At 41.4% G+C, this 12140-nt stretch overlaps 1 protein-coding gene across 1 annotated transcript in view; it reads left to right on the forward strand.

Moving 5' to 3' along the window:
• Nucleotides 1–12140, forward strand: part of cttnbp2 (cortactin binding protein 2) — an 84413-nt gene that overhangs the window by 3061 nt on the left and 69212 nt on the right. The window contains exon 2 of the mRNA XM_079345565.1: nucleotides 4969–5076. Within this exon, the coding sequence (XP_079201691.1) occupies nucleotides 4969–5076 (108 nt within the window). The remainder of the gene's footprint in view (nucleotides 1–4968; nucleotides 5077–12140) is intronic.

Here is a 12140-nt window from a genome sequence, read left to right on the forward strand (position 1 = left end):
AAGCAACTAAAGGCTTAAATAACCTACTGTGACTGATCTGATGACCTGCGGCAGTGAAATCGAATAAAAGTTTACAGCAGACAGAAAGGATAGATTAACACTTTCCACGCTGGCTTATATTGGTTTGGTGGAACTGGTCTGATTCTCTGAAGCACAAAGAAAGACTGTTACAGGTCTATGACTAGCAACCATCTGTACCAGCAATAAGATCTCCTTCGTAGCTTCCAAACCTTTGTCCTAATGTCTGGTAAGACTATTGTGTCCTGAAACCTGAGAGTGGTCACCATTGGTTGTGTGGAATATGTGGCTATGTTGGAGAAGGGCCATTAACATGAGTAGCTGTCATGTCATCGCTTCTTCTTCTTCCTGACAACAAAATGTCTGTCTTCTGATTCAGCGGGGGTTCAAATGACCCTGTAAACAAGTTGGAGAGGTCACAAGAGAGCATTAGGTACAAACTATTAAAGAGTCAGGTCCCTCACGTATCTAAAATACGTATCAACTTTACATCCGTTTCTTTTTCTACAGAACAAATGTTGTTCTCTGTGAGATCAATGTGGCCGTCTAAGTGCGGTAGAGTAGTAGGATTGGGTTTTGTTTGTTGTGTTCCCAGATAGAGTTGTACATGTACAATGGGTTGGTATCAGCACTGATGCTAACCCTGTAAACTCAACCAGATATATGATGTGATGTGACTAATCCATGACTTCAGTTTGAAGACTTTTGGTTCCTCTGTAATCTCTGAGTGTTGTACTACAAGCAGGACTTTTACCAAACAGTGCTCTGGTTATTTTTAATTGGATATTATTTTAACAGTATAGTCAGATGGTATTTTTAATCAGAAAAACTGTCAAACTAACTGAATGCATGCAAGCTCCTGGGATGGGATGTACAAAGTTTGCTCTGCTGCGACTGCTTAACTTCTTTTTTTTTTTGTATGTGAAAATACGGATCAATTAAATAAAATGTGTCTGCATAATTGATAAAAATGAGAAGATCTGTTTCAAATTAATTGAGCTTGACTGACTCTTTAACTCACTTTGATTTCTCCAAATTTGTTCCATTTTTCTCGTAACCGTTGGCAACGTCTCACAGACTCCTTTTTCCAGGCTGTCATATCACACAGTTCTGTGCTCGCAGCAACACGACATGACTCTGTGGGGAAAGAAAGCCTTTCGCCAGCAGAACAGAGTGGAGGAAGTTGCACGGAGCGAGCAGTTCCTCTCCCTTGTGGCTCCGAGTGAAATGACACAGGCTTTATTAAGTGGACCGGGGCTAACAGCTAACAGCGAGGCCTCAGAGTGTCGGCCCGGCTGCTCGTGCCCTTGGCGCACAGCACACGGCTCATGGAACAAATTAGCCTTCTCTTCCCTCACCTGCTCACTGTGCAGAAATTCACCTCACCTCACCTCACATCCCCCTCACCATGACAGGACAGTACGGCTCAGGGTTGCTGGTTCTATCAGATCTCAGATTCTCTCAGTGGTGAAAATGCTGCCAGGGGAAGAAAACTGGCCTCAGAGATCGATTGGATCGCTTGATTCAAGTGAATCAATCCACTGGAATCTCTCCTGCTTTTATTCCCCGGCTGGCAGTATTACTTCAGACTAAAAAATGTGTTTTAACTTAAGAGAAACGTGTGATTGACGTAAGACTTTCCAGCTCCTTGTTTCTCAGAAATAACAGGGTGGTGCATATCAGAGTGAGCAGACACAATTTGGTTAAAAAAACAGATTTCATTTTTTTCAGCACCTTTCTTGGATTAAAGACACTAATTATTTCCCTCCTGTTTCCTTTGTTTGAACATGAACTTGTCCCCCTCATAATGAAACAAACAAGGACTCAGGAGAGTGTAAAGGACACGTGGAAGTCAGCAGCTCGTTGTAGTCTCACTTCCCTCTGTTCAAAGTCATATTCTGTACGACTGACCTCTGGAGATGTGCGGCTCTTTGATGAAATGGAAAAATGTTGGCGAAGGTTTTGATGTCTGCTTGTAAATCAGATCGAAATGGCTGGCGAAGTGAATGACACCAGAATGAGCAGGTAGCAATCCGACTGATGTGCAGCAGCAGAGGCTGAGTCGCTCTTCGCTTCCTCCATTTGCCTCTCCTGTCTGTGGTCTATTAAGGGTTTATTGAACAAACAGCCTGGTGAAAAGCTTCCAGAAATTGGTATTGCAATTGGATGAATATCTCCTGTTAGTGTGCTCCATTGTCACCTCTTTGTACCTATTTGTATGTCTATATGCATACATTTTAGACAGACACATTCCTTACTTCTGCTCTGCCTAAGACAAGTAAAATCCCTTTCAAGGCTTCCTGACACAACACCTTGACGCTGTCCTTTTCAATGTGGACTTGCCAGATGATGTCATGAAGTCGAGAGAAGTAAGCAGGGAAAACAAGATCCCCCCCCCTCCCCCTGAGAAATCTTCTGAAGTGACTTGCTGTATTGTCCCAGAATTAGGTTTCCTTTAGAAAACTGCTCCCTGGTTTTCTTCAAATCTTTGAGGGGATTTCCAGTTTTACTAAACCTGGACTCAATTTAAACTTTTAACATGTGTTGTCAAAATGAGTAAGGCAGAAGACGCAACATCTGGCAAAACATTAAGATCATTAAAAGCATTAAAAGGAACATGATGAGCAAAGAACAATTCAATTTAAAAAAATGTATTTTTAAAATAAAAAAACACAAAAAGCAAGTCATTAAAATAACAAATATATTAAAACATGTGTTTAAAATATGAATAGTAGGTACAACAAGTTTTTTGGTAAGTTTTTAAATTCAGACACAGTATGACTATTTTAGAGCCACCCGATACCATTGATCAACCAAAACGTTTCGACCTTGCAGAATACGAAAGCTGCTGGTCTGTCTTATCATGAATGGAAACAGTATGATTTGATGTAGCTGATAAATTTACATGAAAACAGAATGTACAGTCAATGTACGATTTCTTTTAGCCAACGATGTGTTTAATACAAAAACAACTGATTAGTCATACAGGATATTACACAGTAACCTGGCAGCCAGTGTGTTGTATTTCTCAGTGAATCAATCAATCAATCTTTATTTATATAGCGTCAATTCATAACAGGCGTTATCTCGAGACACTTTACAAAAGCAGGTAAAGGACCTTAGTGAACAGTGATGTTAGATTGTTTTTGAATGGTCACTAAAACAAAGAGTCATATTCATTTTAAACCTTATTCTTACTCTTCATAAAACATTTACTGTATTTTTTCATAGCGAAGACGACATTGTCAAAAGTCGGAACAAATATTTGAGTTGTAGTTAAAATTGACTTATTACTCCAAAGAGCTCTTTAAAAAGACAACAACTTTGCTTTTATAAGTACCAGAACAAAAGCTTTTAACTGACTTGTGGGGAGGCAAGAAGTGGTCCGGTCACTCCCAATTACAGTCATCTCCGACCTCGCCCTGCGGTCGCCACTGACCAAATAGGTGCTTAATGACCTAGCTAGATGTAATTAGACCTTAATAGCTTCGAGGTAGGTCGAGATATCTAGACTAATTTGAGAGCTGAACATAATGAGACCAGTCAGAGATTATAAGGAAGTCCAAGACCAAGCTTTATTACCCCCCATCATAACCAATTGTTTGAGCATCATGTAAAATATATAAGAAATGAATGAGTTGTTTGAGCATTAGATGACGTTGCCTTGCACTGAAGTTGAGTTCTGTCTTTACCCAGTCTCCTGAATACGGTCATCTTGGTTTTGCTATGAAGTTTGTGATGGTTAGCAGGTCCTATGTTTTGTTTTAAGTGAAATACCTGTGAAAATATTGAACATTGTACCATACATTGAGGTCAAAGTTTGCATTATGACCATTTGGTGTAGAGCGACAAACCGTTGAAGATGATTTCCTCAAGAAAGGCCATCATGAGAGTGAAACGCTACTATTATGTGCTAACATGCTAATGGGAATATGCTGTGTTGTTCTTATGTGTATTTTGCTCTTGTAATATATTCAGACTTTGACTTTGTTTCTCTGTTCCATTCATCAGCACTGACAGTGTCTTTGAACTTTACAAGACATGTTGAATATTAACAGCGAGTTGTCTAATGCTGCTTTGATGTCTAGCTGTAGGCTTTGACATTGATGGATGAACAGCTAGCTAAAGAGCTTTTTGTTCAACATCTCTAAGAAGTTTTTATTCAGACTTTTACACAAGCAAAACATAGCAAAAACATTTTTTTAATACCCTCTTATTTGTAAGATTAATAGCACTTCATATAAAAGCCAAATGTTTTTGTAGTAAGAACCTTATTCAAGACTCTTTTTAGGCATGAAGGCCTGGATCCCTCCAGAGTGAATGTGTGCAGCTATGTGGGCATCACAAGTACAGACATTTTCTGTTTTATATATCTGATGTCTGCACCGAAACATTTCATTCATTTCACTCATTATGTTCACATAGTTTGGGCTTGCAGGCCTGTTTGCAGCTACTTGAACAAGTAAAATTGAAGCAACTGCTAACATTAGCATGCCAGCCAGCTAAATGTCAGAATGGCAAAAAAATGTTTTACATAAAATTATAAATGTATATTTGCAATTTCTGCATCTTTTGGTGGATGTTTAAGTCCATAATGACAGAAAAATGATGCACAATAGGTGAACTAGAAGCCTATGAAAACAAGTGCCTAAACCATAAGGCTTGCAGGAGCAGGACATTTAAATGACCAGTTTTTGCTGATTACATGTTACGTTTTTGGAAAAAGAACAAGAATATGTTTTCGGGAAGAGGTTGGAGGACCCACAGGAAGTGTGCTGATCTAATCAAGCAGCAGCATGCACAAAGAAGCAAACAAATATGGCTAAATTAGGAATTTCAGGAAGGTGGGTGTCGCATATTAGGGGAGTTGGGATCTGATAGTCGGCCCTAATCTGAGCACAAACTGTTTATTTTATTTCTCGATTCTTATGCAATGTTTCTGTGTTGCAGAAATGTGAGTTCAACATGGATAACCTGAGCAAGCCGGAGCTGCTCACCCTGCTGAGTATCATGGAGGGAGAGCTGGAGGCTCGCGATTTGGTCATAGAGGCCTTGAGGGTGAGTCCAGTCGACACACTAACACACTCCTGTGGCTGAGCCTCTGCCATCTTAGCCACTGTCGGGTTAAATCGAACACGACCCATTCACAGCAGACTGCCTTTGTGTGAGAGAGTTGAGATGAGACGATAAGATGTAATTGTGACCCAGAATTGAGTTGGTTATAGTATCACATGGTTTAATGAATGATGAATGGTTATGAATGTGCTATCACTAAATCAGAGTCTGTGGCTTTTTTCCCATGAATTTGTACAACATGTGTGGGATCACGATGAAAGACTCTGTCCGACTGTTTCTTTCTTTCCTTCTGTTATGACCTGCTGATAAGCAATCTCACTAATTGCCTCTGTTTGAATAGGAGCTGGCTGGGCCACTGGTTAGCACAGCCTTTCTTGCCAGAGAGGCCGGTGTGATCAAATCTGTGTCAACCGAGCACCACCTGTTTAACCAGCAGATAAGAAACAGACGACCAAAGTCACTGGCCATGGTTCCTTTTGTTGCGCATTTTATACTAAGCTTGCTGCTTTTTTGTCCCTTTGTTATAATGTATTTGGCTGAAGATAATTTCAGTCTTGAAGCAGGTACTTGATTTTGTTAGCAAAGAATTCAGTCTTATTTGTCACAGTAGCCGATTTCACTTATGCACTCCGGATAATATCTAGACAATTACGGGACGACTGCTCTGGAGATACTCCCGACCTAGCCGTTCACATGTTCTCTTCGTGGGATTTCCTTAAATAAGACGTGATGTAATAAAAACGCAGAAGTAACGGACGAATCAACAAAGTCCGCTACTCGACGATAATGACAATATCTGGCTTGATACCAGTGCAATGTGTATTCTAATGGAACGACAACATCCACAAAAGAGGAGAACAACATACGGGCGAACAGAAAACATGATAACGCTGTTTAATTACGTGCACAGAGATTGTAGAAATGTGACTGAAGAGATCCCTTAGCTTAAATGGATAATGCAGGGACCTGACTGCTTGCTCTGATTTTGACTGCCTCGTGTCCTGGAGAGCGTGTGTAGCCTCGCATCACAGGTGTCCGAGTTATCTCAGAGCAAACCCTGCCATGTTCCTCTCTGTCCTTCTTTCTGTATGTAGGTCAGGATCCCTGCTTAGTTTGGTTACGTTTTACTTTTACACCGTCTTGTTGCAGCTTTTTTTTTTTTTTGATTGGCCGTTGTGCAACCCATTCACTGCGTTGGGTTCACAAGGACGATGACAGATGTTCTGAATGCCAGACGACGCGTTAATGTTTGCAGTCTTTTTGAAAACACTTCAAGATCTCTCTCGATTGTGTGACTCAGCTCATACTGAACGGCCCAAACTGACGCCTCAGTTTCAAGTGGGTATTTTTTTTGCTTCTCCCTTTTTTACAATCTTCTTGTGTCCTCTTTGGTGATAAGTGTCTTCTCCCCTGCTTCGTTGTTCTTTTTTGCCCACTCTCTGTCTTTGAATTTAGGAAATCCTGTGCCCTAGTGTCAGCTCTTCTCTATCTCTTTGTGTCTCTGATATTAGTGATTTCTATGGTACACCCTCAGCATCACTTCAACCATGTGAAGCCACCCTAGCTAACATTAAGAATCCCTGCAAGCCCCCATCTCCCCTGTGAATGCATATCCTATCCAGGTTCAATAAAATAAGCCTCCTGTCTGTGCCCTGACTGCTCTCCAAAAACACAATGAGCCTGTTTGTTCAGCTGATAAGCCTCATCCGAGAGGGAGAGAGAGAGAGAGAGAGAGAGAGAGAGAGACTGAGACAGACAGGAGGAGGTACGAGGAGTGCAAAAGAAAAAGAGAAACCTCGACGACAGAGTTAAGAGAGATGTATCTAGAGCGAGAAGCCAAGCTCGTCGGTTTGAATCAGAAGGGAGGCGATGCAAGGTGGTGGAAGTGAAAAATGGAGGCCTGACAACGTCTCTGACAAAGCAGGACAGTGTGACAGAAGAGATTAAGCCCACTCCCCCGTCCACTTGCTTTCCCGCTTCTCCCCCTCTCCCCTCTCAAAAAGCCAAAAGAAAAGCATCTCCTGGCCCCCATCTGCATGGTTATCAATATTAATACACTATGTATGTCCGTTTTTTACAAGACTCAAACCCAAAATCAAGCCAACTAGCCTCAGTATTCCCAAAACACAAGTTCACACAAAGCTACACTGGGACCTGAACCCTCAGCCTTGGATTTTTTTAGTCCAGGTCCTGTATCTCCAGAATACCAAATCCCCCGCCGTACCACTTCGCTGCCCCTTCACCAAACGCTTTGGCCGAACTTCCACAGCTTGGCATGACTACAACGATTGTTTGTGGCGTTTGGTTACTATTTGTAGTCTTTGGTGCGGCAGATTAATTAGTGTGTGGCTAAAGCTGGCTGAGCTGCCGTATCAGGTTTCAAAAAGAAAGGGGGCTCTAAGCAGATTAGCCAAACGACAGCGATATCACATGATTACCATGGCCAGCAGCTACACAAGTCACCCATTCTTCTGTGCCAAGAGCCTTTCAGAGACTCGACCCTTCGAGAAGGAAATAAACGCTTTTATTTGAATTGGCAACTCAAAAAGTGTAAGAGTATTTCCAACGGATGAAGCTGCATTCACTGTTTAATTAACGGTGGGTTTTGTTGTTGGTAGCTGCATGAATCAAAGCGGATAAACTGGCCGGGCTGGAGATCAGAAAGAGTTCAGCCTTTGGAGGAAGGCCAGCGGTAATTGGCCACTTTACCAAAAGAAATAGTTTTACAAAGAAACCATTGTACTACCTCCTCAGTGTTAAAGTACTATACTGTAGACAATAAAGAAGAAGAACATTTCAAGGTCGGTTTCAAGGTTTTTAATGTTGGTGTCCACAACTCTGCCAATCATACAACTAAAAAAATACACAACTTAAAGCTGCTTGTGGAAAAATGAACAGCAAAGTAAAAGTATATGACGATAAATGTATAGCTTTATGTTTAACACGAGCACCTTCTCTTGGTGTTGAAATGTTGCCAACGTTTGATGTCCAAATTCGACAATGTGGAGTATGCACTTCACAAACAGGAAATGACCCGTTGTTGGGTTCCTAGGACTTCTATTGTCGCTGTGGTAATAAAACAGATGGTTTGGTTTTCACTAGTCTCTTATCAAGGTTTACATTATGGTATCATAACAACCCTAACGTGTACATTAGTAAGCACTTGTTCAAACCCCAAATTGTATATTTTATTCAGCACTTACCACGTGTTGTTGATTCACTGCAACAGTTTTACCCAGGGACAATCCAGTTCCCAAACCAAGGCTCTAAGACTGAGCTGCTGCCAGCGCCCATTGCTCTACTATTTTAGATTCCGTTTGTCTGTTTACATCATCTCTTAACTTCTTAAATGGACAAATGTGATGAATGATTAAAAAAAAAAAAAAAAAAATCGTCAATTACTGACATGAGATTAATCAAATAATCAATGTGGACACTGGCATATCATTTATGTTGAGTTGATGAGCATCACCAACAACATTGGATAGGATTATAAATAATGTGATAGCATCACTCTCTGAGCTGTCGGTACTTTTTTTAAAGCCGCTGCATGCAGGAACCTGCAGAGCTTTCACTGCTGAATCTACCACAAACAGATAGTTTTTCTCTCTTACTCTGACTGCGTGCTGCTCTCAAGGTGGATCGGGGTAACATCCCCACAGACACCGCTGCGTTCGGTAAAACCAGATGGGTGGTCTGTCTTAGTGCCCAGCAGGGCCCGGCCTCACGCAGACACGCTTCCCGGGGAGGTCATGTGATCGACCATATGACTAAGCGAGCTCATGGAGCTGTTGTCAGCACGGCGCTCATACATGCTTGGCACAACACAGCACATGCCCGGGGCCTTCAGGCTTTCTCCAGCGTCACGTTATCTCCGACCATCTAGCTATTTAAGGCATGCCCTGTTGCTGGGCTTTTCCAGAACCCCCCCCCCCCCCCCCATACACACCTCTACACACACACACACACACACACACACACACACAGAGCAACCTTTGTCTTGTTCTTTATCTCTGTTCATCTCTTTTTGTTCCTGTAAGTCTTTGTTTTTTTAGCAGTAGCCCCGTCTCTTTCTCATCGCTTCGCGTCTTATCTTTCTGGACGGACACTTTGGCAGCTCATTGCTCATCATTACTGTCTTTCTTCCAGTCTCACACGCAGCGATGTCTTTCTCTTACTGTATCATTCTCCTCCACTGTAGGCTGCAATGCTAATCCAAAATTTATTAAAAACTGCATGAAAAGTAGAAAGCTGCCCTCACCCCCGCCTTCATAGAGAGGGATGCACTACAAAGCTTGGAGTTCAATCATGTGTGTGCAAAATTCATGTCCCAACAGATCAAGGGGAGTAATCTTTTATTCACACAAAACACGATGAAATGAAAAAAAAATAAAAATCAGCTAATGCCTAATGATCTTGTCTGAAAGATTTTCTAGATCTAGATGGAAAACTGGGAGAAGCTCTTAAACAAAAAATATAAGTTAGAGTAAATACGCCTGCAGCTTGTACTGTATGTTGGTTTGTTTGTAAGTCTGAAAAATCTGTAATCTCTGACCATCTCCATTTCTCTAGTGCCCATAAAAAACCCATGGTTCTCTAAAACGTGGGTATCTTGGTGCTAGCTTCATGTTGTACATTATGTAAGTTGTCTTCAATAACTGAAACCAGATACGTACGTCATAATGTGAATGTTCCTAGACGACTTATCTTGTCGTCGGCCAGTTAAAGAGCAAATCTGACTTCCCGACGAGTATTAATATATATAAACACTGAGAGAACAGCGACAGGGAGCATTGGCAGTACGCACCACGAGAAATGTGTTGGATCAAAATTGCATAGTGTTCCTTGAACACAATTTGTTTTTCCAAATTTTGATTTTATGGAAATAAATAGGTGTTGCTTTGTTTGGTGTCTTTTGAAAAGCTTCAGGATCAAACTTTGTTTAAGAAGCTCCAAATGTCACCTTCATACTGCTTGTGTTTTTCAAACTGAAAACATCTTTTGCTTGTACTTCCTCTTTCTGTATTTGAATTAGTTTGGATTCAGTCCTAACACGTATTTAAATAAAGGTTCCCATTGAACTTGAGTTACGCTCTGTACTTGTCTCAAGAGGGTTAATATGGAAATGTAGTGCAACATACTCCACACTCAGAAATGACACATGTGACTCCCTTTGTAGCTCATCTTCCTCACTTTCCATGCTCCGAAACCCACTCTGCCCGTCTCAGGTTAACCCTCTCTCCAGATACAAGCTAAAGCCAATCAGCATCCTGTTCTGATCGCTTTGCTGCCTAGCAACCAGACCCCCCCCCCCCCTCCAAAACCAGGACCCTTCTTCACAAGCTCCCAGGCTCGTGTTTCACTGCCACCCACTGACATGACACTCAGGAATGAGGCTACAGAAATTCAGAGAGTCTCCAGCCAACAACACCACCATCACCGACCCCCCCCCCCCATTTCAGAAAAAATGGTACGATCAAGTTTGCTCGTCTCCAGAGGAACCATTTCTTATGACACTAGATTTTTGTTTTTTTATCTTCAGGGTGGGCTGGTTCTTGAAGGGCTGTCAGTCAGTACATAGGACGGATCCACTCCCTGGGGACGGACTGTCTCACAGCTGAAAGAGCATGTCTGAGTGTGTGAGTGTATGTGTTTGTGTATGCAATGCATGCAGGATGTATGTGAGGATTATTTTATATCTAGAAGTTCTCCTCTGTTCAAATTGCAATTATATCACAAAATGTAATATTTAAACGACGGTTATTATTCTGTAAGTGCTAATGTTTCAGAACCCAGCTTGTCTTCTGACCGACAGGCTGAAACAAAGAAGCCCCTCAGTAGTCCGAATGGCTGCGTGTCTTAGAAGAATTCGATCAGGCTTCATTTCTGCCGCAAAACAAATCAATATCCTTTTGCAAGATCCTTGTATAATATGGACTCGCTCACATGATCTAAACATGGCACATAAACAGGCAGTATTTGAGCTGACAGATTATTGACTAAAGAACTTGAAAATGACCGTCTGTGCTTCACATTAATACCTAAACATTGGGGGATTCTTGATCAGCACCTCGTCTCGTTCAAATGTAACGTCCTTTGTGCAGTCACAGGAAGGACTCGTTTATCAGCTCTTCTCAAACAGAGCTTACACACAGAACGTTCTCTCAGGAGGCAGGATGGATGTAAAATGGCAGCATGTTCTTTAGTGCTGATAAAAGTCAAGATTTGGTTCTGAGAAAGGCTCCACCGAGGTCTGGAAGTGTTTTGGTTTTGCAAATCACTGTCAGCTGTAACGTTTGTCTAAAGTCTGCCGAAACCAAAAGCAGCAGCAGCTGCACTTATTTCTTCCATCATCCCAAACAGAGGCGTGTAGCTGTGCGAGAGCCTGAAAACACCTGTAAGAAGACGATCAGCAGCAACAAGCCAATTAGATTGGTTTGCTTTGAAAAGGTGTGTTTTTGTTTTTCAGAGGTTTATGTTTGAAGTGTGCTGTGGTTCTTTTACGCTCTGGAGGGAACTGCACAAGCCACACTACAGTATGACGCTATAGATGAATAATTATCCAGATGTGAGAAGAACACATTTTCAGGAGCGATTTCTTCATTCACAGTTTCAGTGAAACGCAATGAAATGGGATTTTCCATAAAGGATCCGTCCTTCCTATTCCTATGAATATAGTCCATATGTCCATAGTCCATAGTCCATGTGTTGTAAGGATAATATATTGTGCATTTGTATTGATATTAGAGATAACACGTCCATCGTGAAGGACTGAAATTAATCCATATATTTTTTTATTCGCAATAATCAAAAGCCATTTTTTCCCTTTAGGCACACAGTGTCTTCCTGTAGTCACAGTGATGAAAATAATGTCATGTGTAAAGTGATATCCACTTTATGAGATCAAACATTTCACTCTTTACTGTCAGCTTTAATTGTTGTTACAGCGAGTTCCTTTTAAGTGAATGTTCTAACCTTCGATCTACCAGAAGTTCTGGATTTTCTTTCAAAATAAAAGTAGGGATGGAGCCAAACAGGAAGTAAAG

The sequence above is a fragment of the Symphodus melops genome (genome assembly GCF_947650265.1).
Source record: "Symphodus melops genome assembly, chromosome: 6".
Classification (NCBI taxonomy): Eukaryota; Metazoa; Chordata; class Actinopteri; order Labriformes; family Labridae; genus Symphodus; species Symphodus melops.